At 40.7% G+C, this 26,959-nt stretch overlaps 1 protein-coding gene across 1 annotated transcript; it reads right to left on the reverse strand.

Annotated features, from left to right (window-relative positions):
* Nucleotides 1–224: 224 nt before the first annotated feature.
* On the reverse strand, nt 225–26,959 carry LOC139736880 (peroxidasin homolog pxn-1-like). The gene is made up of 8 exons (XM_071647579.1): nt 26,772–26,959; nt 22,080–22,272; nt 20,290–20,394; nt 14,256–14,365; nt 12,378–12,551; nt 11,250–11,422; nt 1,250–1,376; nt 225–441 (listed from the first exon to the last, which is right to left on the reverse strand). Exons 1-8 carry the CDS (start codon nt 26,957–26,959, stop codon nt 225–227), a joined length of 1,287 nt encoding a protein of 428 aa, XP_071503680.1.

A 26,959-nucleotide genomic window follows, 5' to 3' on the forward strand; every position in this document is an offset into this window, starting at 1 on the left:
TTATTTTCTCAGAATAAGAAATGGAGCTCTTATTTCTTATTTATGATCATGAAACAAGTAAAAATTCTTAGATTTGTAAACACAAAACTGGTGCATGCGCAAGCGCGCGGGCACACACATACACACACACTCAAACGTATGGTTCTATTCAACACTTTATAGAAGGGACCTGCCAAGTATCAAAGCGAACGCTAGGAAGGAAAGTTGACAACACTAAATCTTACTTAGTCTGATCCCGAGCTAGAGCTACCAGATTCCTTGTCAGCACTCGGGGTACCCGATGGGTCGATAACGTTGATCTTCCAAGCATCCAGATTTAGGTCAGGTATCTGGGTGGTGTCGGAACAACTCACGCGATGGTTTGAGAATTTTGGCAACTTCAACCCATCAGCTGTAGGAAAATCCACTTCCATGCTATACTGTGCCCATGGCTTCTCGTTGCTGCAGGGAAGCATTAAAACAAAGTAGCGTTCATTATCAAAACGGGTTTTGATGTTTAACTCCATCAGGAACATTCTAGGACACACACACACATACGCACACTAACACAAACACATACAAACATTATGTTGTTATCATTTGGGTATACGTGAGACATGTTATGAGGGCTATCAGATCTTAGTATAGTCAGTCCGTATGTAACGTGTTTGGTCTGAAACTATTATGTACACATGCTTTCAATTCGTGAATATTCTCTTATTCTATCGTTATTTTATCTTATATACAGTCATCTACCGTGTACTCAATACCATATGTAATATTCTTATGCTCTTTAGAAGAAAAGAACTTAGAAATGCCTTTTTTAGAATTAAATGACATTACATCACAACCCGTAAGTGAAATATCAATAATCATTACCCTTAAACTTTAGTGGTGAAAAGAAAACACACATACACACACACACATACACACACACAGACAAAAAGATAGGGCTTTATCGCTCGCAAGTTAATTCATGATTGATTAATGATTTGTTTAGATGTATGAAAAACAGACATTTTATATGAAAACACAAATACAATGACTTACTTGCGCAATTTCAATGACAAATGATGCAGCCTCCCTATTAGTGGGTTCTTGTACATGAACTTTAGAACTTTAATGGGAGTGTATTGCTTTACCCAGTGTTCCTCGTTGCCCTGGGTTCCCCTTTATGTGTGTACATTTATACATATATATTTGCATTCCTTATGAGGTACATCCACACATTAACACAGTTATCATAAGGTATAGACAGTAAAACAATTACTAAAACTTCGTCTCGTGCGGATCTGCCATCATGAAAGCATAGGGTTGAATACTAAGCTCTTCAGGGTTGTCAAGGGTGTCGCATAGAACTCGTGACATTGTCATGGATTTGATTGCCTTCAGTTGTTCTGAAACAGAAAATGAAATGAATTGATATACGGTTTAATAAATGATTAATAAAAGTAATAGGTTCATATTTATCTAGAAAGCAACATTATTTACATTTGGAGTGGAGGTGACAAATACACTTACAAAGAAACAAACAGCCAGGGGGTAGTTCCAACAAACACTGTTTAACGAATGCATCGGAGTTTTGTTTTGTTTTTAAAGAAGTGCAAAACAATGAGAAACTTAGTTCAGTTCTACTTTTGAATGATTATCAACATCTTAAACATCAGCATGGGTATTTGGCATGCTTGATTGTACTTCGTGAAGGAAACGGTTTTACATATGAATTACAGAAATATAACATCAGTTCAGCATCTGAAGTTTCTATTTCAAAAATAGTGAGGCAGTCCTCACGAATTTGAAAAAAAAAATTGTTGTTGTTGGTAATTCTAATGAACTACTTTGACCAAAAACAAACTTTCAAATCACGAAACAAGCGCGTATATTTCGATTGAAAAATTGTGTATCTGTAGTGGTGAATATGCTCATGAGGGAGTGTTGGCGGAAGATCAGACGTCACTGAGGCCCATCCGTAAAAACACCGTGTTCTGCTCATTACGCGTACGCTGTTACGGTACATTTTGGTAAATTGCACATTTTGGTAAATTTACCAAAATGTGCAGGACATTTTTTTTTCAAATGATAGAATTTATTGATTTCTCGAAGCAACATAATTATACAAAGGATGGATGAAATACATAATTATTACTTCAACATCATATAAAGCCATTTCTTTGGCACAGACAATTTCAACACTTATCTGTATTCAAGTAACTCCTTACTACCAAAGATACAATAAAGGGATATACTGTAATTATAATGTTTTCTACCATCAATGCACAATACATAAACTCATTATAAATGCCATATTATTATCCGATGGATATCATGCCGAAAACTATTTATAGTATCTTTATTTCTATCATACGTGCAAGGGTACACAGTATTGCAGACAAATGGCTGTGTACCCAACCAAAAGTGGTTTGCCAGGGACCTACGAAAGCAGCAGATTATGACCAGCCCGACTCCGTAGTGGACACAAAAATATGTTTTCATTAACATAATTATTCATAATTATTCAATAAGTAAAATCTTGCTTTAGTGTAAGAATGAATGACAAAAGTATTAAACTTTGTCCACTTTACTCAAAATAACCAACCCTGGACCCGGTCCGCCTTCACATTCATACACTCAATTCCATTTCGAAAAATAAGACAGAAATAGCTCTTGGCAGTCCGAAAGCCCGCCCAGGCCCACCCGACAGAGCAACGACGAGTGCAAACACACCAAATAAGTACCGCATGACCATTGCAATGTACAGGCTGATAAAAGGAAATTCGTCAATACTAATAGGCCCCGTAGGAAGAAACATTTTTAAAAAAAGAGAAATTTTGAAAATCACAATAGGTGATACGCTGATAGCGTATCACCTAATTAGCCAACCAAATATACCCGCCGACCTCACGCCCAGGCAGGCTTCCAGCAAGCCATCAGGTCGCCAAGGATATACCCTGCCCGACAAGCATGCATACATTTACTTACACCATGAAAGAAAAAAACTACAGTTGCATATATAGACCCGCTTAATAACTTCATGCATACCATTCCAACAAAGGTTGCTGGCGGTAATCCCCCCCAAAACCCTCCTATGTCCGCCCGATGTAGCAATAACTAATGCATGCAAGGCGGAATCTAAGGTTTGAATTTTCATTTTATAAAACAAAATTACTTTTCATCATTTACTGACGGGAAAAACGTCCATATATTTGAGTACATTAATAAAGGGTCAGTTATCTATAGACTGAAAAATAAATGTTTCTGCCCGACATAACAACGTCCAATGCACGCGAAGTGGATTCCATGCACTAAAATGTGCAGGACATTGACGGCACATTTTGGTAACTTTCTGCTCCTCCACAATCATCACAAAAACAAATTGTAAGTTCAGTTGGTTTTTGTCCCCACCGAATGAGTTCGGTAGCCTAAAGGTCGTGTCACACCTTTCCGGGCAAGCTATGCGGGCTTGTTGCAAGTTTTTCCAGCACGCAGGAAACTTATCTCGCCCATAGTTGCCCGGAGCTGTAAACGCAAGTCCGATTTACCCGCAGCCAAGTTTTGAGCAGCACCTCGCAGGCAACTCCCACGCAGTCCCCGTATGCGGCCAGCGCGGCCAAGATAATGATATTTTGTCATTCTGTTGGACTTCTGCCATTCCTTCAGATGAATTTCTGAGTTGTCAGCCCCCACGCGCCTGGCACTCAGGCCACACAGAATACTCGCAAGAAAAACATAAGTAGAACGCATCCAGCAAGTAAGACAAATGCACAACTCGCCCAAATCCTTGTCCGCACTCAGAAATTGTGCGGTATGCTGGAAAATCCTCACACGCAACAAGCCCGCGTAGCTTGCACGGAAAGGTGTGACAAGGCCTAAACATGGTTACGGGTAAAAAGGATTTGCGTGCGCACCTCCGGGCGACTACGAGTGAGATACGTGCTAGGTACTGTTATGTGCAGGTCATCTGTGGGGACCTCCGGGTAGTAAAAATTTTTCTTCTCAAGTGGCATGCAAGGCCTGTTAGGCCGTGTCACACCTTTTGCAAGTAAGGATTTTCCAGCACGCAGGAAAATTTTCTGCGGGCGGACAAGAATGTTTGCGAGTTTCGCGCTTGTGTCTTACCTGCTAGACGCATGTTACTTACCTTCAACTTGCGTGTATTCCGTGTGACCTGCGTGAGAGCTTTAAAACCGATCCGTTTTCTGTTTCGAGCGACTTACGGGTACTTCGAAGTACCTGCGTTGGAGTTGCCTGCAAGGTGCTGCCGGTAAGGGTATCCTACTGGTGTTCTACGTGTACCCCCGCGACTCACTCGGAACATATTTTGAGCATACTCAAGGCCTTGTCATACCGTATCTGGGGAAGTTTTGCGGGTTGACTTGCGGGGTAGCAAATGTGCTACCCGGAACTCTCCGCTGTCGGTCCACACCTGACAGTACCTAGCGCGTATCTCGCCCGTATTTGCCCGGAGGTGTGCACGCAAGTCCGATTTACCCGCAGCCAAGTTAAGAGCATGACCAAAACTTTTTCCGGGTGAGTCACGGGGATTGCCCGGAGAGGTACACGTAGAACGCCAGAATGAGCCCCGTAGAGACAGCACCTCGTAGGCAACTCCCACGCAGGTACTTCGCAGTCCCCGTATACGGCCAAATTTATGACATTCTGTGGGACTTCTGCCATTCCTTAAGAGGAATACCTTCACTGAGTTGTCAGCCCCCACGCACTTGGAACGCAGGTCACACAGCATACCTGCAAGTAGAGCTTAAGTATAGAACGCGTCCAGCAAGTAAGACAAATGCAAAACTCGACAAAATTCTTGTTCGCCGTCAGAAATTGTCCGGTATGCTGGAAAATCCCCACACGCGAGAAGCCCGTTTAGCTTTCCCGGAAAGGTGTGATAGGGCCTATACATGGTTGCGGGTAAAAAGGATTTGCATGCACACCTCCGGGCGACTACGGGTGAGATACGTGCTACGTACCTTCAGGTGCGGGTCATCTGCGGGGACCTCCGGGTAGCAAAAATTGTTCTTCGCAAGTCGCATGCTAGGCTTGCCCGGAAAGGTGTGACACGGCATTAAGGGGACTATGAAACGGCGTGTTTGTGTGTGTGCAACTTAAAACTTTGGCACCCTACCCCCGACGAATGATCCTCACCAAGTTTGATTGTCTGAAATTCGCCAACTGGTTCTGAAGGAGAAGATGAAAATGTATGTTTCCCCCTTGCCTCCCCCCCTCAAACTTTCACCCCCTCTAGGGCCCAAGGAGGCCATCTTGGGTCTTGCCATAAAGAAACTACATTCTTCATATATAAAAGTATCTACATATAACATAAAATATTATCTGGACTGTACTGCTTTTGGGTTTGGAGAGGAAGATTTTTCAAATTTTCCCCTTTTCCCTTGGGAGCCCTCCCCCTTGGCCCCCCTGGGGACCACATACTATACATGAACAACTGTGGGTCCTTACCCCCTAAGGATGATCCCGTCAGGTGCGATATCGGCACATTTTGGTAAATTACCAAAATGTGCAGTTACCAAAATGGGCCGTAACATAGTGACGACACATTTTGGTAACTTGCGCATTTTGGTAATTTACCAAAATGTGCCGATTTACCAAAATGTGCCGTAACATACGCTCACTATGTAGTAACCCCGGATGGGTGAAAAGGCGATGGAAATTTGACATTTGTTTTCGTACTGTGGATACGCAAGTGTGTACTATATGTGTGTAATACATTCGTACGATAATGAGCCCCCGGTTAGCTTTCGTGCTTTCAATCTGCCGCTGTGTCATGCAGTATTCTGTTCGAATCACAGGGAAAATTGTCCAACATTTTTTGTTCCATCTCAGATAAAAATCAATCAAACAATCAAACAAACAAAAAAGAGGACCGTGAAAGGTGCGCTGTTTGATTGAGAAATCTCGGTAGCTGAACATAAAAACTTACCAACATTCTCGATATCGTGTTGTATGCGGTATGCATAAGTTCCATAATACACATATCCTATTAAACAGCAGTTACGTTCACACGCTGTTCCTAAACTTTAAGTTCAGGTCGAAAAACGTTACTCTCTATGGTTAGCTTGTAGTTTAGCGCCGTGTGGATGCACTCGAAAGTTAGCAATCTTAAAGTTTAGTCGATGAATAGAACCACAAGAGATCTTAACAGGGTTTACGCTCTGTCCCCGAGCCACGTTTCATCTGAACACAATAACCAACGAACTTGTGAGTTAGCGTGAACCTCGCGTGTGAACCCGCGTTGTGAATGCACGAGTGGAGGCAATCATCGACAGTTAAGTTTTCGGCCTAAACTTCAAGTTTGGCAACTGCACGTGAACATAACTATACTGTCTCTGTCATTGTTATTTTGCAATATTTTTGAACTATTTGGACATGGAAATAAGAATTGAAATGGAATAAAATGAATATTCTAATGACAGATTTAAAGTACGCGATATTTAGAAAGAGGATGAGTAGATCGAATGGCCGCTTGGAATATCTCATCTAAAAGTTGGTGATAGCAACAAAGTGGCAGTGAGGAAGATGTCAGGAAAATCCTCAAAAAGGTGAAGTTCAGTTACATGTATAGTCGGAATTGTGTTAGTGTAATGACGTATAGGGTCTGTAACTATCGCCTGACTCCGTTGGTAAGACGATAATAACCTTTCCCTACAAACAAGTTAAACAGGCATAATCTCCGATTTCTGGAAGGGCAATGCAAAACATGAAACTTTTTACGCATAGCCTAAATTATGTAGCCTGGATCCGGTACCATCATGGCTCGTAAAGGCTTGCATTGACGACCTTCTGCCTAACACTACATCAACAATTAACCTCTCCCTAACGTCTGGTGAAGTTCCTGTTTTATCACACCCCTACTGAAGAAGTCATCTCTGACAGGTACGACTTTAAGAATTATAGATCCATTGTCAACCTTCCTTTTCTTGGCAAGGTATTGGAGAGGTTCGTTTCTATACAGTGAAGGTCCCATACGGAATCCAACGACTTATTCCTAGTAAACCAGTCAGCATATCGGCACCATCACTCAACTGAGACAGCCTTGGTAAAGGTTGCCAATGACCTTCTATAAATATAGGCCTACTTGCAGTAGACAATGGACTTGAAGCCTGTCTAGTCCCGTTATATCTTCCATCTGCTTTTTAATTGCCTGGACCACAACGACTCTCTTCAATCGCCTCGGAACCTGCTCCTGCATAAAGGGATCCGCGCTTGAGAGTCCTATCTAACTGGTCGTCTTCAGAGAGTTACAGTGAGAGGATAACTGTCACAATCTCCCTCTCCGTTGGAGGTAGCACAGGGGTCAGTTGTGAGCCCCCTGCTCTTAACCCTCTACACTGGTCCTCTTTGTTACGTAATCAGTTCACATCATGTTGTACAGCACGCCATATACGCGGATGATACCCAGCTCTAACCCTTTATGAGAGCTGATGTCAGCGACAAAAGTGATGCCATTAGTAGACTAACAGATTGCTTACGTGATGGTAACACTTGGTCCTCAGCCTACAACCTAAAGCTCAATAAAGCGAAGACTGAAATGTTGCATATATCTTCTTGATTCAGGCAGCGGTTGCACGATGTTCCTCCCCTGGACCTATCTGGGGTATGTGTGCAGAAGTCAGAGTGTGTCCCGAGATCTTGGTATAACCTTCTATAAGCACCTCTCCCTTGCCCAGACTATACGCAAAAAAGTGCAGGACAGCTTTTTGGGGAATAGCTTCATACCTACAGAACCTAATCTCCCTCCGATCCTCATCAACCTTCTATTGCATCTCGACGTCTGCGCTTCCATGCTACTGCCCATCTTCAACTGTTGCCCAGACCTCGCACCAAGACACGCTTTAGAGAACGCTCATTCGCGGTTGCATGCACCCAAGCTTTGGAATGATCTACCCATTCATATACGACAAGCCTCATCATCTTAAAACTCACCTTTTTCCATATTGATTCTTTTTTTTTTAGTTAATGTACTGAGAGTAACCCAATTATTGTAAGTGCTTATTTACTGGTACATACGCATGTACGTCATACATTGTTCTTACTTGTATTTTGACTTGTTTGTTATCTCTCGTTTTTTAATTTTTCATTTCATCTTTTCCCTTCACGCTTAGAAACGTTGTATTAAGAGCATCACAAATGTAATGTATTACTATTATCATTACCATAAAGAAAAATGAAGGTATTGGTTATGTTGAAATTGTAATAAAAGCCATGACCGTGCAAAATATTATTATATTAATGCTACTTATACATCTTATGTTCTGAGTTCAGGAGTCGCCGCCCCCTGGAGCCTGGCCTGAAGATGGCCATTGCGCGTCGCTTCTTGGAGACGTTGGAACAGCTACAGGTCCCTTGCCTAAGACTTCCGGATGGCACACAACAGCATATCCCTGTTCGTGCCGGAAGCCTGCACAGCCATCTACGAAGAATATAAGGAGGAGATGTTTCACCAGGCCCTCCACACCGGACGAGTGGAAAGCCGTCGCCAGCCAGTTCAGACCGCGATTGAACTTTTACCACTGGTGTGGGGCGATCGACGGGAAACACATCGCCATCAAGAAGCCCAAGAATAGTGGATCACTCTATTACAAGTACATGCATAAGGGAGTCTTTTCTGTGGTACAACTGGCAGTGTTGGATGCTAACTATTCGATTTTGTGGTGCAAGGTGGGGTCAACGGTTCCTCTTCAGACCCAGCCGTGTTTAACCAGTCCACTCTCCGCGGGGAACTAGGGCTCAACGGTATTGGATTCCCAGCACCGCATCCACGTCCAGACTTTCTACACTTCCTCTGCGAAAGTGGCTCATTAAGCCATACAGTCCCACAAAGAGATGGTGATGAACTACCGGACCTCTTGAGCCCATCGTGTTGTGGAGAACGGTTTTGGGATATTGGCTCACCGGTGGTGGTGCCTACCCACCACCCTGCAGTTGGAGCCTGGCAAGGTGATTCGCGTTATATTGGGCTGCCTCGATCACCCTTCACATTGGCTGCGAAAGCGCCGGTCCGGACTACATGACCTTAATGTTGACCGCGAGGATGAGGATGGCAACGTGGTCCCCGGGGCCTGGAGGGACGTGCAGATGACCGAGTCCAACCAGATGGTCGGCCAACGGGCCTCAAGGGAAGGGAAAACCCTGAGAAACTATTTGGCTGATTATTACAGTCCTCACTCGGCCACCTACCATGGAAAGATCGGGTTGTTTGAACACATGAACTCACGATACTCCTGATTTAAAGGAGAAGCAAACACCGAAACACATGTTAATGGAGCAAATGCAGCAATATCAGTAGAATACATCAGTGAAAATTTGAGGAAAATCGGACAATCTGTTCAAAAGTTATGAGTTTTTAAAGTTTTGGTGACGAGACCGCTAGATCAGTCCACTACTACAGATCACAGCATCACTGTGCACTGCGATTTTTAGAAAATATACATTTACTCTTCTAGCATACGAAAAGAGCACTACCTTTACCTCTTTAAGAAATCAGGGGTAAAATTACCATTTTTTTTTCAAGAGCAGAACCGATGATCATGATTATGTAATTGTAAATTATTCGTGTACTCTTTTTCATGCTTGTTCTTTTTCGTTAATTGTACATTGCTTAGAAACATTTTCGTCTTAGGAGCTATATAAATTTTGCATATTATCATTAGTATTTTACTCTTGACATAATTATGTCAGTAACCAGCAACAAGTCCAGGGATGTGTTATTTTCATACGAAATCATATTTTGTGGAATTTTCTTCATATCTTCTTTATTTCGTAGAGCACAGCAATGTTATGAACTATTACTCTTCTCATCAAGCGGACTCGTCACTCAAATTTCAAAAATTCATAACTTTTGAACGGATTGTCCCATTTTCCTCAAACCTTCACGGATGTGTTCTACTAATATTGCTGCATTCAGTCAAGTAACATGCATCCGCTTGGGTTTCATTCCCCTTGAATTTTATGAAGTCTGGAGGCATTCTATGAATTCTACAGATACTCCTGATTTCAGTTAACTCTGGGGATATGATTTTCATTTTCTGCGTTCATGTGTGAATAAATATGTAGAAATTATGGGGTCAAATATATCATAATATGCTTTTTTGTTCGTTTGTCAACCGTCAACCCTAACATCATTTACCAGAATGGTTCCGGGCTCAAATGTTGGTGTGTGTGTGTGTGTGTGGGGGGGGGGGGGGGGGGGGCTTTGTGGGCGCCCAAGGGGTACGGTGTCCACTTGTATTTTCTATCACACTGGCGATAATACCCGCCAAGTTTGCAGATAATTTGACCATGCATTTTCAAAAGAAGCTCAAAATGTGAAAACTGACCCCAAAGTCATAGGTCAAGACCCCATCAGTAGATTTGTCATAAACAAACCTAGGTATTTTGTTAAGAGCGCTTCTGGCTTTATATGTATTTTCCCCCAAAGATTCTCTATTCCCGAGTTTATGGGGTTCCCATGGGTGGCGGATATACCTATATCTATCATATCTGTATCTACAAAAGATACATTGGGCGCGGGCCAGGAAAAAACGGTGTGTGTGTGTGTGTGTGCGTGTGTGTGTGTGTGTCTGTGTGCGTGTGTGTGTGTGTGCGCGCGCCCAATGTGAAAGCTGTATCTTTTGTTGACATGGATCATAGGGCTTACACATTACACCGTATGGAACGCGTGTCGTACCCAAATTCTTCGCTCATACGTCGCAAAAATCGCATTTACAGAATTGGGCGTAGAATAAAGATTTCTAAACCAAATTTCATAATTCTGGTATCATTGTCTTTCGCGGGAGATGTTCTTTCTAATGATGTCAAAAAAATATATCACTTTTAGAACGCAAGGTATTGAAAATCCACCGTTCCGCTTTTTTTTTTTTTTTTTTTTTTTTTTGGGGGGGGGGGACACCCGGTATATCATACATACACATATATTAATATTCCTTAATTGGGGGGGGGGGGGGGGGGTTGTCTCCCGCCCTGAGCCCCCAAGTGGAACATGGTACCCATTCAAATAATCTACTGAAACCCTGCTGCCTTAGTATTGTCAACTGTCAAGTTTGATTATAATCTATCATGGGCTTTTCAAGAATAAGCTGAAAATGTCCAACTTTCACTCACGACACAAGACGGACGCCGGAAGATGAATGATAGCACTAGCTCACTTGAGCCTTTGGCTCGTTGAGGCAAGCTAAAGAGGACGAATATAATAATGGTAGACATTACATTCTTTTGGATATCTCGGAAAAAAAAAGGTAAAGGTCATTTACCTTCTGTGAATCCGGCTGGGCTGGCAGTTTCATACCAGAAACGGTCGCCGAGGCGAAACCTTCTGAACTGCTCGCCAATGAGACAGGCCAGAGTGTGACCAACCCGTCCACCAGGTACATGTTCCTCTGACATAAAGCCGACAAATGGATCTACGTCACGGAATCCGTCTTTCCTGTAGGATCAAAATATATTGACACACTGTTGGTTATAAAGACGGAAATATATATTTTCGATTTGATTCCACATTTTCTTTTGGTATTTGACAGTCTCCTGGTAAACAAAAGTGTAGTTGAGGAGTTACATAATGTTTCCCCATGACACAGGTGATATCGTAAACGTTGAAAATATGTGTACATGTATTGCGCATTAACTGCTTATGTTTGAGACTATAAAAACAATCGCATGAGAGATTCTGTGCCTTTCCTTGATTCCATGTTGCGTTCAAACGCGATAGAATGTCCGACCAGGGAAATTTCCAGAACAGTGTAGTATTTTGAAGAGGTAGGACCATAGCGGAAAGAGAGAAATGTTAAGCAGTTCATATGGAACATGCAAGTACTGGAGATCGCAAACAGCAGGCTGGACATAGACTGATAGTAGTTGCCCGTATGGACAGGATGAGCAAAGGAATCTGCAGCACATCAGTGGACAGGGTGTAGTTCTAGAAAAGGACAGCACATTAGGAAAAGAGCGGTTTCGAGCTAAGTAGTGAGCACCGTTGATTTTGACTTGAAAGTATCAATCTCATCATTCAAATGATATTCAACAAGATGTAAAGGACTGCGTACGGAAACAAAAAGAAATATGAATATCAATCAATGGCCATTCATGCTGAAATGTGTTTTTTTTTCTCATTTCGCAGGATGTTTGGATGCATGAAAATAACTCGGAAAATTTGACAATGCAAAGTATGGACTTACATATTACAAGCTGGATATCATGAAGCATTTTCCTGTCCTGCTCTTACGCATTAAGGATATAATACATACCTATGTCTCTCTCTCTTTTTCTCTCTTTATGTATCATAGGGCCTATATATAACATATGTATACATGATTATCTATCTATTCATTTATCTATAATGTATACATGTACTGATATTCAGATCTGCATTGTGATATACTTGCCCGTATATTTTGATGAGTTTATCGAAAACACTTTTATCAGAAAATAGCTTCGCCAAGTCTTCCCAAGAAGTGATTGTTTCGTTCGGTGAGCAAAGCTCGCGGTACACAGCGTACGGCTGAAGACCATGCTCACGAGCTCGCTGGATGTTGATCGCAAGGAGGTCAAGCCCGAATCTAGAATGTAATATGTGATGACTTTTGCATTTGTCGGAAGTTCATTAAGAAATGTGTAAAACTGCGACAAAAGAAGAAGACGTTACTATACAAAGGATACATTTCTTCACACCTGGGGCCCGATGCATAAAAGTTACTATTATGGTAACTTTGCCATCCAATGGTAACTTCCATGGAATTCTTGATTTTGATTGGCTGTTGAGTATTGTTGCCATGGTAGTTACCATTGGATGGCATAGTTACCATAATTGTAACTCTTATTCAACAGGCCCCTGGAATCCACCTTATACATTAATAATCCAATGACATGGATAACAAGTTATTATGAGTAATCGTAAGCAGTTAGCAACATTAGAAAGAAACTCAAAAGGGTGAACGTGCAAAACATATATATTTAAATCCAATTTCATGAAGTGACCTGGTTGATGAGAGAGTTATAAGTTGGTTACAATATGATCAGGAGTATGTTTTAGTTTCAATTTCAGTAAGTTTTACTTCCCCACTTGTACACAACAGAAAATAAGGATAACAATATCAAACATATTATTCACAAGTCATGATAATACAAACAAGATTTCACATTACAAGTATATAATCATGTGAAATAATAGATGAATTTCATTACAGACCTTTACGTGTACAGGTGGGGGAGACCGTTATCAATAAGCAAATCGCTTGACTTAGACAACGGCCTCAATGTATAGGCTATGTATAATCCTATACATACCTAGGCTATACATAGCCTACGTATAGGCTATGTATAGGCCTACGGCGTTCTGTTTTGTGGCCTATGGTCATGGTACCAGTGCCGACAAACGCTCTTGTACAATACTCTTACCAGGTTAACCCTTTCTGAGCTTTCTGGTACTCAAATCACACAATTAATGAACAAGAACCCTTCCAGTACTTAAAAAGGTAGGCCAACATCCTACTGAGCAGAGCGTAATCAGTTAATTTATGAAACTCGCTATGTTTGCTTTAAACAAACTCCTCACTTACCATCATACCAGTGAAGTGTTAAAGAGGGATTGGAATCTCTATTCAATTTGTGCAAATTTATGCGTAGTTCTATAGCATGACAAGTAGAATGCTTAGTATTCCACTGGTTTGATGTTTCCTGCTCAAGCCGCTCTTCCATATAGAGTTTTGATATGACGACCAAATAAGAGGTTCTTGATTTTAATAAGTTGTATTTTATATGAAATGTTGATTTCATGAAATCTTGTGTAGAAATCATTGGTTACCGTTATGTTACAGAACAAATCTTTTCAGTTTTCCTTCAAATCTTCACGTAATCAATAGCCAAGGACTGAAAAAAAGGACTGTTAGTATAGTATAAAAAGTTAGCATTCAGCCGTCCTGCCCACATTCCGATCAGCAGAAACCATTGAAGCATTGAAAAAGCATCTTAAGTTTTATATGTTCGCATCTTGCTTTGATTGATTTTGCTGAATTGCTTACAGGGTATATATTTCTATCTCATCCTTACTGTTCTTCAATTTTCAGGTGTACAACTATACAATGGATGTAATCCTCTTCTGTATATGTCCCTCTGCGCCTCAGCATAGGCCACTAGATCGATGGCGCATTACAACTGCTGTACTTATTATATTCCTATACTCCAGTATATATACATTATATGTATATGTATGTATATATATATAATATATATATATATATATATATGTAGATATAACTACTCACCCGGATTCTCTTTCAAAGAACAAATTTCCCGTGATAGCGTTTGCAAAATGGCGGTCGATCTTATTCAATCTCTGAGCAATGTTACCAAGCAGCAGTCCATTCACGCCATTCTATAGTCCAAGAATAAAAACAAAACAAAACTTAGTATTTTCTCTTCATCTAAATTTTCCGTCTGATGATTTTTGTTTCCATTTGATTTATTGATTTATTATCGTTATCATTATTATTTCTTTTTTGCTTCGAGGAGAGGAGAAAGCCATCGAGGATATTCAATTTTCTTTGAATTAAACAGGTATTATTTTCAACATGAAATGTTTCATACAATCTGTAAATAGTCATAATGAGGGTTCTTAAAGTGATTTATTTATTGATTCATCTTCTTTAATAGAAGGACTAAGATAGCCTTGAACTATTGTGGACCTAAAGGGTGGAGAAGGCGATGACTTCGGCAAAAATGGCCATAATGGTGACGTTTATTAGGAAGAACGTCCAGGAAAACTAGGACATCGAAACGGGGGCCCGATATAAATAGCCGGTGATGGTACTGATTGTGCCTCTGCAGTCGGAGCCCCGGCAGGAACCCTACCTGCAACAAGATGGAGTTCAGGCTCAGAGAGATACCATCTTTGGGACCCATCTTCTAAGACCCTCATCCACAAAGTGGAAATGGTCCAGAGAAGAGCTGTGAGATTCACTTTGAATCGCTACCGTAACACCTCAAGCATAGGCGTACCCAGGATTTTTTAGAGGGGTGGTGTTCAGTGGTGTACCGTGGGTCAAGACATTTGGGGGGGGGGGGAAGCGCACCTCATGGAAGCAACATCAGAATTGTATAACTGTACAATTAAATGCGAGCGAGCGGAGCGAGCGAGCTTGAAAATTTTGACATTTTAAGTCCCAAAACTGCCGTTTGAAGCTATATATAATAATATATGTATATATGTATATATATATATATATATATATATATATATATACATATATTTCCTTTGCAAATTAAGGGGATTGCACCCGGGTGCTACTGCTGGCAGTTGCTGGCAGTCACATCAGGAGAATGGCCTAAACGATTAAATGCGAGCGAGCGAAGCGAGCGAGCTTGAAAATTTTGACATTTTACAGTCCCAAAACTGCCGTTTGCAGCTATATTTTTTCGCTTTAGAAATAAGGGGAGGGGGCGCACCGGGCGCAACTGCTGGTAATTACTGACAGCAACATCAGGATATTGCATAACGATTAAAATGCAAGCGAGCGAAGAGAGCGAGCTTGAAAATTTTGACATTTACAGTCCCAAAACTACCGTTTGTAGCTATATTTTTTCGCTTTAGAAATTATAGGGGAGGGGGCGCACCGGGCGCAACTGCTGGTAATTACTGACAGCAACATCAGGAGAATTTCATAACGATTAAATGCGAGCGAGCGAAGCGAGCGAGCTTGAAAATTTTGACATTTTGCAGTCCCAAACTGCCGTTTGTAGCTATATTTTTTCGCTTTAGAAATTAAGGGGAGGGGGGCACCGGGCGCAACTGCTGGCAATTACTGACAGCAACATCGGGAGAATTGCATAACGATTAAATGCGAGCGAGCGAGCTTGAAAATTGTGACATTTTACAGTCCCAAAAGTGCCGTTTTATAGCTATATTTTTTCGCTTTGGAAATTCGGGGGGGGGGGGGGGCGCACCGGGCGCAACTGCTGGCAATTACTCTGGCAGTAACATCAGGAGAATGGCATAAACGGTTAATGCGAGCGAGCGAAGCGAGCGAGCTTGAAAATTTTGACATTTTACAGTCACCAAAACTACCGTTTGTAGCTATATTTTTTCGCTTTAGAAATTAAGGGGAGGGGAGGGCGCACCGGCGCAACTGCTGGTAATTACTGACAGCAACATCAGGAGAATTGCATAACGATTAAATGCGAGCGAGCGAAGCGAGCGAGCTTGAAAATTGTGACATTTTACAGTCCCAAAACTGCCGTTTATATTTTTTCGCTTTGGAAATTCGGGGGGGGGGGGGGGGGGCGCACCGGGCGCAACTGCTGGCAATTACTGGCAGTAACATCAGGAGAATGGCATAAACGGTTAAATGCGAGCGAGCGAAGCGAGCGAGCTTGAAAATTTTGACATTTTACAGTCCCAAAACTGCCGTTTGTAGCTATATTTTTTTTCGCTTTAGAAATTAAGGGGAGGGGGCGCACCGGGCGCAACTGCTGGCAATTACTGACAGCAACATCAGGAGAATTGCATAACGATTAAATGCGAGCGAGCGAAGCGAGCGAGCTTGAAAATTGTGACATTTTACAGTCCCAAAACTGCCGTTTATAGCTATATTTTTTCGCTTTGGAAATTCGGGGGGGGGGCGCACCGGGCGCAACTGCTGGCAATTACTGGCAGTAACATCAGGAGAATGGCATAAACGGTTAAATGCGAGCGAGCGAAGCGAGCGAGCTTGAAAATTTTGACATTTTACAGTCCCAAAACTGCCGTTTGTAGCTATATTTTTTCGCTTTGGAAATTCGGGGGGGGGGGGGGCGCACCGGGCGCAACTGCTGAAAATTTTGACATTTTACCGTCCAAAAACTGTCGTTTGTAGTTACATGTATATTTTTTTTCGCATTGGAAGGAGGGGGCACCCGGTGCGCCCCCTGGATCCGCCACTGGTAGTCAAGGGTGTCGGTTTATGTTCATGATTGGGGGAGGTATGACCAGCGAGGGGGCGTCGAAGTGACCAAGCGGGAGAAGGATGTCCAAAATCTGCACTTTATATAGAGCATCCCCTAATTTGTTTGTGTTTGTATGTGTGTGTGTTTCATATAGATGGAAAAGTTAGGAAATAGCCAAGGTCAAGTCTTATATTGGCAATGCAAGGCATTTTAATATAGACTAGTATGTAAAGCAACACTGCAAAATCAATGATCAAGCTTTGATAGCAAATGTGTACAACCTATCAAACATTGCGCAACATTGCAGCGACTCTTTTTGCCATTCCGATATTCTGAGTACACTGCGCACATCCTGCTTGTATTCAAAATGCCAACCAGGAATCACGCTGAATCAGAATCTTTTGTCGTCTCCGGGCTTTTTGAACAATGTTATACCTCTTTAATTATTATGGTTAAAAGAAATCTTAGAAAAATATCTTTTTTTCTTGATCATCCTTTCATGTCGATTTCAAAAGCAGTTTACTAACCCTTGAATTTCCATTTTCGTAGGTTTTTTTTTCTTTTGTTTTTTTTTTACCAGCGGATTGGGGGGTGGGGCACGTGCCCCCCCCCCCCCCCATGCCCCCGTAGTTACGCCACTGTTCCTAGACCTAGATATCTAGTGAATTTTAGGCGCAATAAAGTCATCCAACCACAATTTGTAGACTCACACTCACACAGTTTTAACTTTCAGTCATTGAAAAAATGCATATCTACTATTACTAAAGATTACCAAGTCCATGTCCTATTATTAATTACATTGAGTAGCAAGTAACTTGCTACTCCCAGAGCTTCCAGAGCTTGCTGCTTCCAGTAGGCTACTATACTGACTGTACTTGGTAGTCAGTGGCGTATCTAGGGAAAACGGCGCCCGTGGCAAGCGCGAAAATTGCGCCCCTAATTTCTGAAAAAGTGTTCAACCCCAACCCCATCCCGGTAGGGACTTTAAAAAAGTCCTCATGATATGCTTTTTGAAGCACTTAAGAGGAGTCTTTTGAGGGTGATTTAAATGTAATAGGCAACCCTAAATGTTGATATATTTTGGCGAGCGAGCGCAGCGAGCGAGCCGAAAATTTTTATATTTCAGCTTTATACATAATATGGAATTTTTGTCATTTTTGGTTATTAAATCTTCGAATTACAATTCTAATCATAGTGACGGCCTTATAGATAACGATTTATACCAACAGTGTCCAACCCCATCCCGGTAGGGACTTTTAAAAAGTCCACATGATATGCTTTTTCAAGCACTTAGAAGGGGTCTTTTGAGGGTGATTTAAATGTAATAGATATTGAAGCATTTTGGCGAGCGAGTGCAGCGAGCGAGCCGAAAATTTTTGTATTTCAGCTTACAAAACATGGAATTCTTGTCATTTTTGGTTATTAAATCTTCGAATGACAATTCTAATAAAAAATAGTGACGGTCTTATAGATAACGATTATACCAACAGTGTTCAACCCCAATCCCATCCCGGTAGGGACTTTAAAAAAGTCCACTTGATATGCTTTTTCGAGCACTTAAAAGGGTTTTTTGAGGGTGATATAAAATCTGATAAATTTTGATAAATTTTGGCGAGCGAGCGCAGCGAGCGAGCCGACAATTTTTGTATTTCACTTTACAAAACATGGAATTCTTGTCATTTTTTGGTTATTAAATCTTACAATTCTAATCAAGATATGGTGACGGCTTCATAGATAACGATTAATGCCAACAAACTAAGGACTTGGAAAAATACTCTAAATTACTACGAGTGAGTGAGGCGAAATTTTTATATTTCCACGTCATCATTACGTTTTGTTCTTCTTATTTTTTTTTTTTTGGATAAATTTTGGCGAGCGGGCGCAGCGAGCGAGCCGAAAATTTTTATATTTCAGCGTTACAAAACATGGAATTCATGTTTTGTTTTTATGTTGTTTGATTTGGTTTTCTGCCCCCCCCCCCATTCTCCTTCCCCCCGTCCGGGCGAGGTTTTTTTTCTTTTTTTCTTCTTCTTCTTTTTTTTTTCTCGCTTTTTTTTTAATCACGAGCCCCCTTGTACTACTAACTTAGCATGCAATGTGCCAATAATAGGCTGCAGCGCAGCATGCATTGTACACACATATTATGCATCATACACAATTTACGGTACCGCGTACGGTATAATACCGGTAAACGGTGAACATTATGCGCAATGTATCTTCGCGATTCGGTCAGAAAGCAAAGCAGGGATCGGGAATGTCTACTGTTTGCGCGTCAGCTTCGCGCGCGGTGCAGTAACGTAGTATTAACACGTACTGTACACGAGTTCTTTAGTGCGTATGATATGTAACTCCATAATGTATCATCATCCACACAAACATTAAAAAAAGGAAGAGAGAGAGGAAAAAAAATGAACGAAAGAAAGGAAAGGCGGAATTCAAAACGGAAATAAAAGCGGTAAAGACAGTTTTTGTTCATTTGTCAACATCTAAACATTGCTGAAGAGGGGTGTTGAATAGCTCAACAAACACCTCCCTTTTGCCCAAGGGAGGTGTTTGAACACCTTAAACACCCCCCTTTTGGCAAAGGGGGGTGTTTGAACACCCAAAACACCCCCCCTCGGTACGCCCTTGACCTCAAGTGTCATCAAAATGCTGCAAGAACTTGATTGGACCACTCTGGAACAGCGCAGAGAAAATGACAGGCGAATCATGATGTACAAAATACACAAAAATCTTACTCATCTTTCGGCACAGGACTATTGTATCAAACAGGTTACTCAGTTGACGAGAGCCACGCAACCACATTCCTATCAGATACCTTATAGGGCCTACTCGAGAACTGAATCGCATCGGCACTCGTTCTTTCTAAGAACAGTATAAGGAGCTGGAAGTTTCTTCGTCGTTAGTGACTCCATGAACGGATTTTTATGCTTGATCAAATATCTCTACGACAAGCACCTCCATTGATTCTTTTAAAAAGAACCTCAAAACCCACCTTTTTTTAATATAGCGCGGTGAGTATCTTTTAGGTAGAAAGAGCGTTTTACAAGAGTCTCTCTGTTATTAGTATTTGTTATAAAGTAATTGCGGCTCATTAGGTGCATTAGATTTCCCTTTTCGTTAAGCTTTGTAAAGTATTTGTTTTTAAAGTTTGATTATTATACATAATCAATATCTGCTCTTCTAAGGATTCCAAGTGAATGTCCTGATTAAAGTCTTATAGAAACTTATAGATTCTCCAAGCGAAACGCTCTTCATGTTTGTATTCTTTTTTTCGTGCACTTTGTTCAAATCGCGTATTCATATCAACACGGAATTCAAGGACAACAATGAGATAATCTGATCTACATTTTCACGACAATTGCTAATTCAGCTTACCTTTGCGTGGTCATACACAGGTAAAGCGTTGAAGAAAGCAAGGTGCAACGGGAGGGGTTCCAGCTGAGAGTTGTCATTGGCACGTCTCTCTAACAATGATGGAATCTTTGGTTCGGAAAATAAAAAAAAATCATGAAGAGTAGATAACGAAAGAAACACCATGCATCAGAGCAACTTCTACTAAAAATGCGAAATAACGACTGTGCTGAGCATTGTTCAGTTGCTACCATTTATATAAAGGCGTAGGAACTGTGTAAGTACTAACGACGTTGAAGAAGTTGCATAAGTGGCATCCGTTAGGTGAGTAGCTTGCATGAGCATATGAATCGAATACCATAACACAACATTTTTCTTCGAGATAGTGTATTAGGCAATCATACTTAATGTGAAATGATACTCTGTGCTAAAATCTTTGATAAATCAGACAAAATAAAACATAACAGTAGATTTTTAATTGATATCAGAATGAGGCAAGAAAATTGAGCTTCACGGCTTCATGTGCTTTCACGCAAACAGCGACATTGTTAACGAGACCGTATATTACGGAGAAGAACATATTTTTATCTATCACGGAGAAGAAAGGTTTCTGGAATAATATACACATTTCCAAATTGATGGGAGACATTGAATTACAAACATGTCATTTTTCCTGTTATCCAAGTGCGTGTTTTTGTTCATTTATGTTACCTTATAACGACAAATAAATGAATGGGGATTATTGTTACAATGAAGACAATAGATGTTGCATGATGTAAGCTGAGTATAAAATAGCAGCTTTCGACTACAGTTCTTTCACAGCTTTATTGTCAGTGTGAATACATAAACAGGGAATAGAAGCCTTAAAGGAGACCTCCGGATGATTTTCAGATTTTTACATTTGAACAACTATAAATTAGTTATACCGAGGACAGAGTTTCAGAATTTGTGATAATTGGGATGAAGAATAAAAATATTTTCAAAATTTATAACAAATTGCAATGAACAAGGATGATGACATGGCAGAGTCACCATAAGAATGCATGAGTTGGGACTCAAGGAAGTAGTACAAAAGAAGAAGGCATGCATAGATTATACACAGGTGAACTTGCAAGAAAGCAGTATTGTAATGGAATTACACTGCTACATTTCTGAAATATGTGAATCTCCTATGTCATTATCCTTGCTCAGTGTAATTTGTTTAAGGTTTTTCAAAGTATTGTTTCTCTGCTCAAGAACCACAATAAATTCCACAAATCTATACATGGAGTTGTCGATTTATGTATGTGAAAGTATGAAAATCGTCTGGAATGTCCCTTTAAGCACAACAAACAATGGCGTTTCATCACATAATGAATAAAACGAATTGAGTGTGATTTCAGCATGAGCTAACGACTTCAGGACATATTGGCCACATATTTGGCGAGAGAGAGAGAGAGAGAGAACATAGCAAAGGATATATAGCCGTAATTGTGGTGAGAGTTGGCGTTGTCTTGTCAATGTGATTAATGAGATCTTTATACGCTGTCCAAACTTTGGGGTTTTGATTGTGGTTTATTATGCATATTCCTGATTTGATTCTTTTAGCTCGATTCGACAAGTAAGGTGAGGGAGTTGAAGAAGTTCCATCCATGCCCACAGCTAATCGGTGCATATGGTTTGTTTCAGATGTTTAACTAGTATCACATTATGTCATTGCATATGGTATAAGGTTGGCCTAATAACTGAGCTGGAACTTAACAGATGCATCCCCACGTAGTGATTTGTCCTGCCGCATGTTCAACTTTTCCGTAATAGACAGATTACTCCAGTACCTGACTATGTCCCAAGCGGAAGGCGGCGGCAGCAAACACGTTAGAGATAGTGGCATCCAGTTCTGGGTCGTATGCCGGTACTGGAACGCCAGCGGGCTTTATCTCCAACTGCTTCAAGTGGGCCACTGCGGGTCCCAGGAGAGCAGGGAGATACTCGTTGTAGACAATATGCTGCCAGATCCCTACTGCAATTCTGCAACATGTAGAAATCGGGATTTTAGAGTTCATTGCATGAAATGTCTCAATTATTTTGAATTGTGGAAGAAACATTGGGTTATATTTCATCTTATCCATATATTTCTACACATTTAAAATCTACATGCTTTGATACCTATTAATATCGAAAAAGCATAAAGACCGTAATCTGAGTTGTCAGCCAAAGAATAGACAATTAATAAGGTTCAATCTCGAGCCAAAACTAGTCACCTAAATAATATTATATTAGTAGAGTAGGTAAACAGTTTCAATGACCTTTTAATCCAACGAGAAATATAATCAATATATAGACGATCAAAATGAATTTACGTCTCTGACATTTTAAAGATATCTTGTTTTCTTTCAATTGCTTTTTTTTTGCCGAATGCAGGAGGTAATCATCATAATCATTATATTCACACAGTGCACCTTGACGTGGACAGACACTTAGGTGGACAGACACTTAGGCGTACATGCTCAGGAGCCTAAGTTAACAATTTTGATTTGTAAACTGCTCTTCAAAGGCCTACCTGTGACTTAAATTCACTTAGAAAAATAAAAACAATATATACAGTCAAACTTTTCTTAGCGGCCGCTGAAAAATACCCCGTACAAAATTGCTGCATTATACTGTAGACCCCAGCGTTCACATGCCTATCGCGGCCAGTGGCCACTCATTTTGTATTTAGCGGAGCCATTAATCAACTTTGAATACGCTGGCTTCTATACCGCGTCCTATCTCAGTCACGACCATATGCATGACTGACAACTCTTCACCGTGAAAAGCCCCGCCGTTCTACCACTTACTTGAATATCTAGGCTTCAGTAATGCCGTCCTGAATAGATGCTACAAAGGCAAAGACAGCTCCTAATAACATAATTATAAGGATTATACTAACTTGCCGACTAATTAGTGATTTAAATCCCTTTAAATATCCCTATGAGGACATAGGGATACTTGAAAGGGTATTGTTTGTTACCTCAGCTTCACACATTTTCGATCCCGTCGAACTAGCTCGTGAACCCCATTCATGCAAAACCTTTACGAATCGTTTCCTCAGGCTCGAAATTTTTAAATTCGAGTGAAAAGCTGCTCATGCAAACTTATTTGCTGTTTTTTTAAGAACAACATTCTGCCTTTTATGCCATTATACTACGTGCAAATGTTGGAATTCAAAATAGCAACCGACCTGTCTATAGTGGCCCCTTTTGTCGTTTCCCTTGGGTGGCCGCTATACAGACAGGTTTTATCCCTGCCTTGTTACTGGAGCATAATATAACAGACCGGGAAATCATTATTCCGAAAGAGATTTCGACACGCTCAAGTAGGCATTAAATGTTAACATGTGGCATGGCGAAGTGTCATCTTAAAGCACATAAGGAAGTCCCTGAAATAATTATGAAGTCGAAGTGTGACAAAACGATAATTGATACACGAATCTACTACTACTGAAAAAATATGCCCCTAATGATAATCTGCCATCTACTCAAATTGCCCAGGTGAGGACAGCATGCGTAACAATATGTTACAATCCCTATATAGTGCTACTACTGATAATGATGATAGTAATGATGATACTGATACTGACAGTCAAAACATCGATTGTAGTTTGGTAATCAACTTCTGTTTTGAGGTTTTTAATGAACATAATACTTTTAGAATTATATTCTAATATCTGCACCAACATGAACCTGGATCATAAAAGTCGAGCTGTTTTACGTTCGAATTTAAAAGTGTTGTTTGATTCAGAATCATTTTTTTAGTTTTTATTTGTTAAGTTTATTAAAAAACTCTGTGTATTCAGTGAGACAATTTTCTTTATTAGCACTTCCTTCAAGGGGCGGATCCAGGAATTCCGTAAAGGGGCGGTTCCTTTACATAATTAAAGGGGGGCGCATGTCCCCCACATTTCTGTATTTCTTTTGTTTTAAGACAAAATAAAGAGAGGGCGCGCGCTCGGTGCGTCCCCGCGTGAATCACTGATCTCCCCTCTAACTGGATGTGCGGACGTGCAGTGATTGGCCTATTCCGCGCGGAAGTCACCGGAAGTTGTACAGTCGCCATGTCTGTTCCCCCAAAAGCGAATCCGGAGACGGCGAAAAGTACACGCTAATCACGCCGATCTGTACCGTGAATTCCTAATTTTACTTCATTTACTCCATTTTTCAAGTGAATGTGTCATGTAATGAGAAGTTGAAGATGCCGTCATGCGCTGCATTTGGTTGTACCAATCGGGATGACCGTAGGAACAGAGAAAAAGGTGTTACTTTTCACAGATAAACATTTTTCAAAAGCCCCATTTTTGTTCTCAGTCCCATATGTTCAAATATGTGTGCGTTCTTGAATTAGTCATTGAAAATATCCCGTTAATGTGTCCTAGTTTATTATCATTATTATTATTAAAAGCATGTGAAGTTAATGTAAATAATGCTAGAATGTTAATGTGCTGCATGACAAGAATTGAAGGCTAAATATTTAATTGCTCTTTTGTGCGCTGCGATTCCCATAATGTTAATTACAGTCATGTATTCAATACGCGTAATTACATGTTGAACGCGATCTTACCTTTTACATTCTTTTCAACCAATCAGATAGCATATTCAATCAAAATCCATGTTTTAGAATGTAATTGCTGGTTGGTATATAAAAGAAATATAGACTGCTTTGATATTCGAGTCGTGGCTGATTTTATAGGCTCAAGGGGATCTCAGAACCATGCTATGACCCAAGGCGCGCAAGCGCCGCGGGTCATAGCATGGTTCTGAGATCCCCTTGAGCCTATAAAATCAGCCATGACTCTCATAGCCGTCTATATTTCTATATATGTGTAAGGGTACAGGTGCAATAGAAGGCAAAGTTTTGACCAGTGCAAGTCATTACCACTAGTTTCCAATGTAAATCCTTTACATAAATATGCAATACATCAGTTTTACGCAATAATGCCTGTTTTTTGCTTCTGCATATATCTTGCCTTGCATGAAATGTTTGTCATGCATTGTCCTGCAGGTTGGTTCCTGTAAAATTGCAATAATACATCTATGGGCCTTCAAAAAGTAAGGGATATTAGTCATTAATGAATAGAACAATTTGGAAGTTCTGTACTATGATTAATGTGACTATACCTTTATGCATTTCATTGTCTTAATTCATGGGTGCTTTAGATTCACTGTACCAATGAGGAGTTAAGGATTTACATTCATATTTTGAAAGTTCATGTGGTAGGGAGGTGTTAGTTAGAAATGTTATCATCTTGGATTTGCCATTTTGGGGTGTAATGATTATGTTGATTTTACATACATGCAATTCAAGTGATTTTTAAACTTCTGTTCAATTAAAGACCTCAGTGGAAATGTGAATAGTATTACACAGAAATTCAATTTGGAGCTTATTCACATTTTAATGCTCTGAGTACTTACAAACTTATTTCTCTGAGGTCCTTAATTGAAAATCATTGTTGCGGTTGGAAATAGATTCTGTTTGTTTTATGGAAGATGGCGAAAATTCATAAGAAATTGCGACATAAATGAAAATCTGTTTCAAAATTTTATATTGAAAATTGTTTTGTTTCAGTCAAAATTTGAATTAAAAAAGAAAAAAAAAGTCAGTCTTTGCCAGAAGTGTTCACTGTATGATTAAATGAATGTTTCAATATGCTTTTACAAAAAAGAGTGACTAAAACGAAACTGTAAACAGTTTGTTTTGGGAAAGGGAGGGTTAGGGACAGAGAGAGGTAGAGAAAGAAAGAGAGTGGGGGTTGGGTGGGAGGGAAGAAAGGTAGAGATTGAATGGGGAAGAAAGAGTTTGAAGTGGATGAGAGAGGGATAGGCGAGAGAGAGAGAAGAAAGAGCGATGAGGCTGGGGAAGAAGAGGGAGTGATATGGAATAAGGAGAGAAGAGAGAGATAAATATTGAAAGGGATATACATGTATTAATCTGAAGAAAGGGAGACGGATGGAGAGTGAGAAGATGACAAAAAAAAAACCCCAACTGTATATTTACATGAAAAAAGAGCAATCGACCGCACGAGATAGAGATAATGCGATGATGGGGAGAAAACAGAAAAGATCTACAGAGAATAAAAGGAAAAGTAGAGTAAATATGTAAATATGGATTTGAGAAGAGATGGGAGGGATAGACTGAATGTTTTCCAACTTTGTTATATTTTATTTTCCATGAAGATTTCCGAGAGTTTGCAGGCAGCTCCGTCACAACAAGTCCAGTGTATGTCAGCAACGAGATTCCGCTCTTCTTGGGGGAACAAACATGGCGGACAATAGAACGCAGCGGCTTCCAATCAACGGACCGCTCCGCACATCCAGTTAGAGGGGAGATCAGTGGCGTGGATCCGCGATTGCCTTCTGTGTCTAACAACGGCACAAAGTTCCTGTATACCCTCCCACCCTGCAGCCTCTACACGGTCAAACATGCAAATAGAGAAACAGGAACCCCCCCCCCCCCCCAAAAAAAAAAAAAAAAAAATAGAAAGAAATACATACTTTCGCGACTCATTGTAAATCTTCTCTTCTGTCCAAGCATGACCATTGAGTTTTTCCAACTGGTCGGCTATGTCGTTGTGAAAACGGACAAAAATTGTGTGCAGGGCCGTGAGCACAGGCTGCTCAGCTGCGCGCTCGTCGCCTCCCAAGCCGCAGTCACACAACCCGTCTATCTTGTCGGCGCACAT

Source organism: Diadema antillarum, unplaced genomic scaffold, assembly GCF_040938485.1.
Source record: "Diadema antillarum isolate AM-2024a unplaced genomic scaffold, OU_Dant_1.0 scf00000003, whole genome shotgun sequence".
Lineage (NCBI taxonomy): Eukaryota > Metazoa > Echinodermata > Echinoidea > Diadematoida > Diadematidae > Diadema > Diadema antillarum.

Bases quoted from the DNA above. Each gene is read 5' to 3' on its own strand.
- LOC139736880 (XM_071647579.1), bottom strand. From the start codon at position 26,959: ATGTGCGCCGACAAGATAGACGGGTTGTGTGACTGCGGCTTGGGAGGC. The intron at 22,273-26,771 runs GTATGTATTTCT...TACATGTTGCAG, and splicing joins ATTTACAATGAGTCGCGAAA to AATTGCAGTAGGGATCTGGC. The intron at 14,366-20,289 runs GTAAGCTGAATT...CTTGGACTATAG, and splicing joins CTGTGTATGACCACGCAAAG to AATGGCGTGAATGGACTGCT.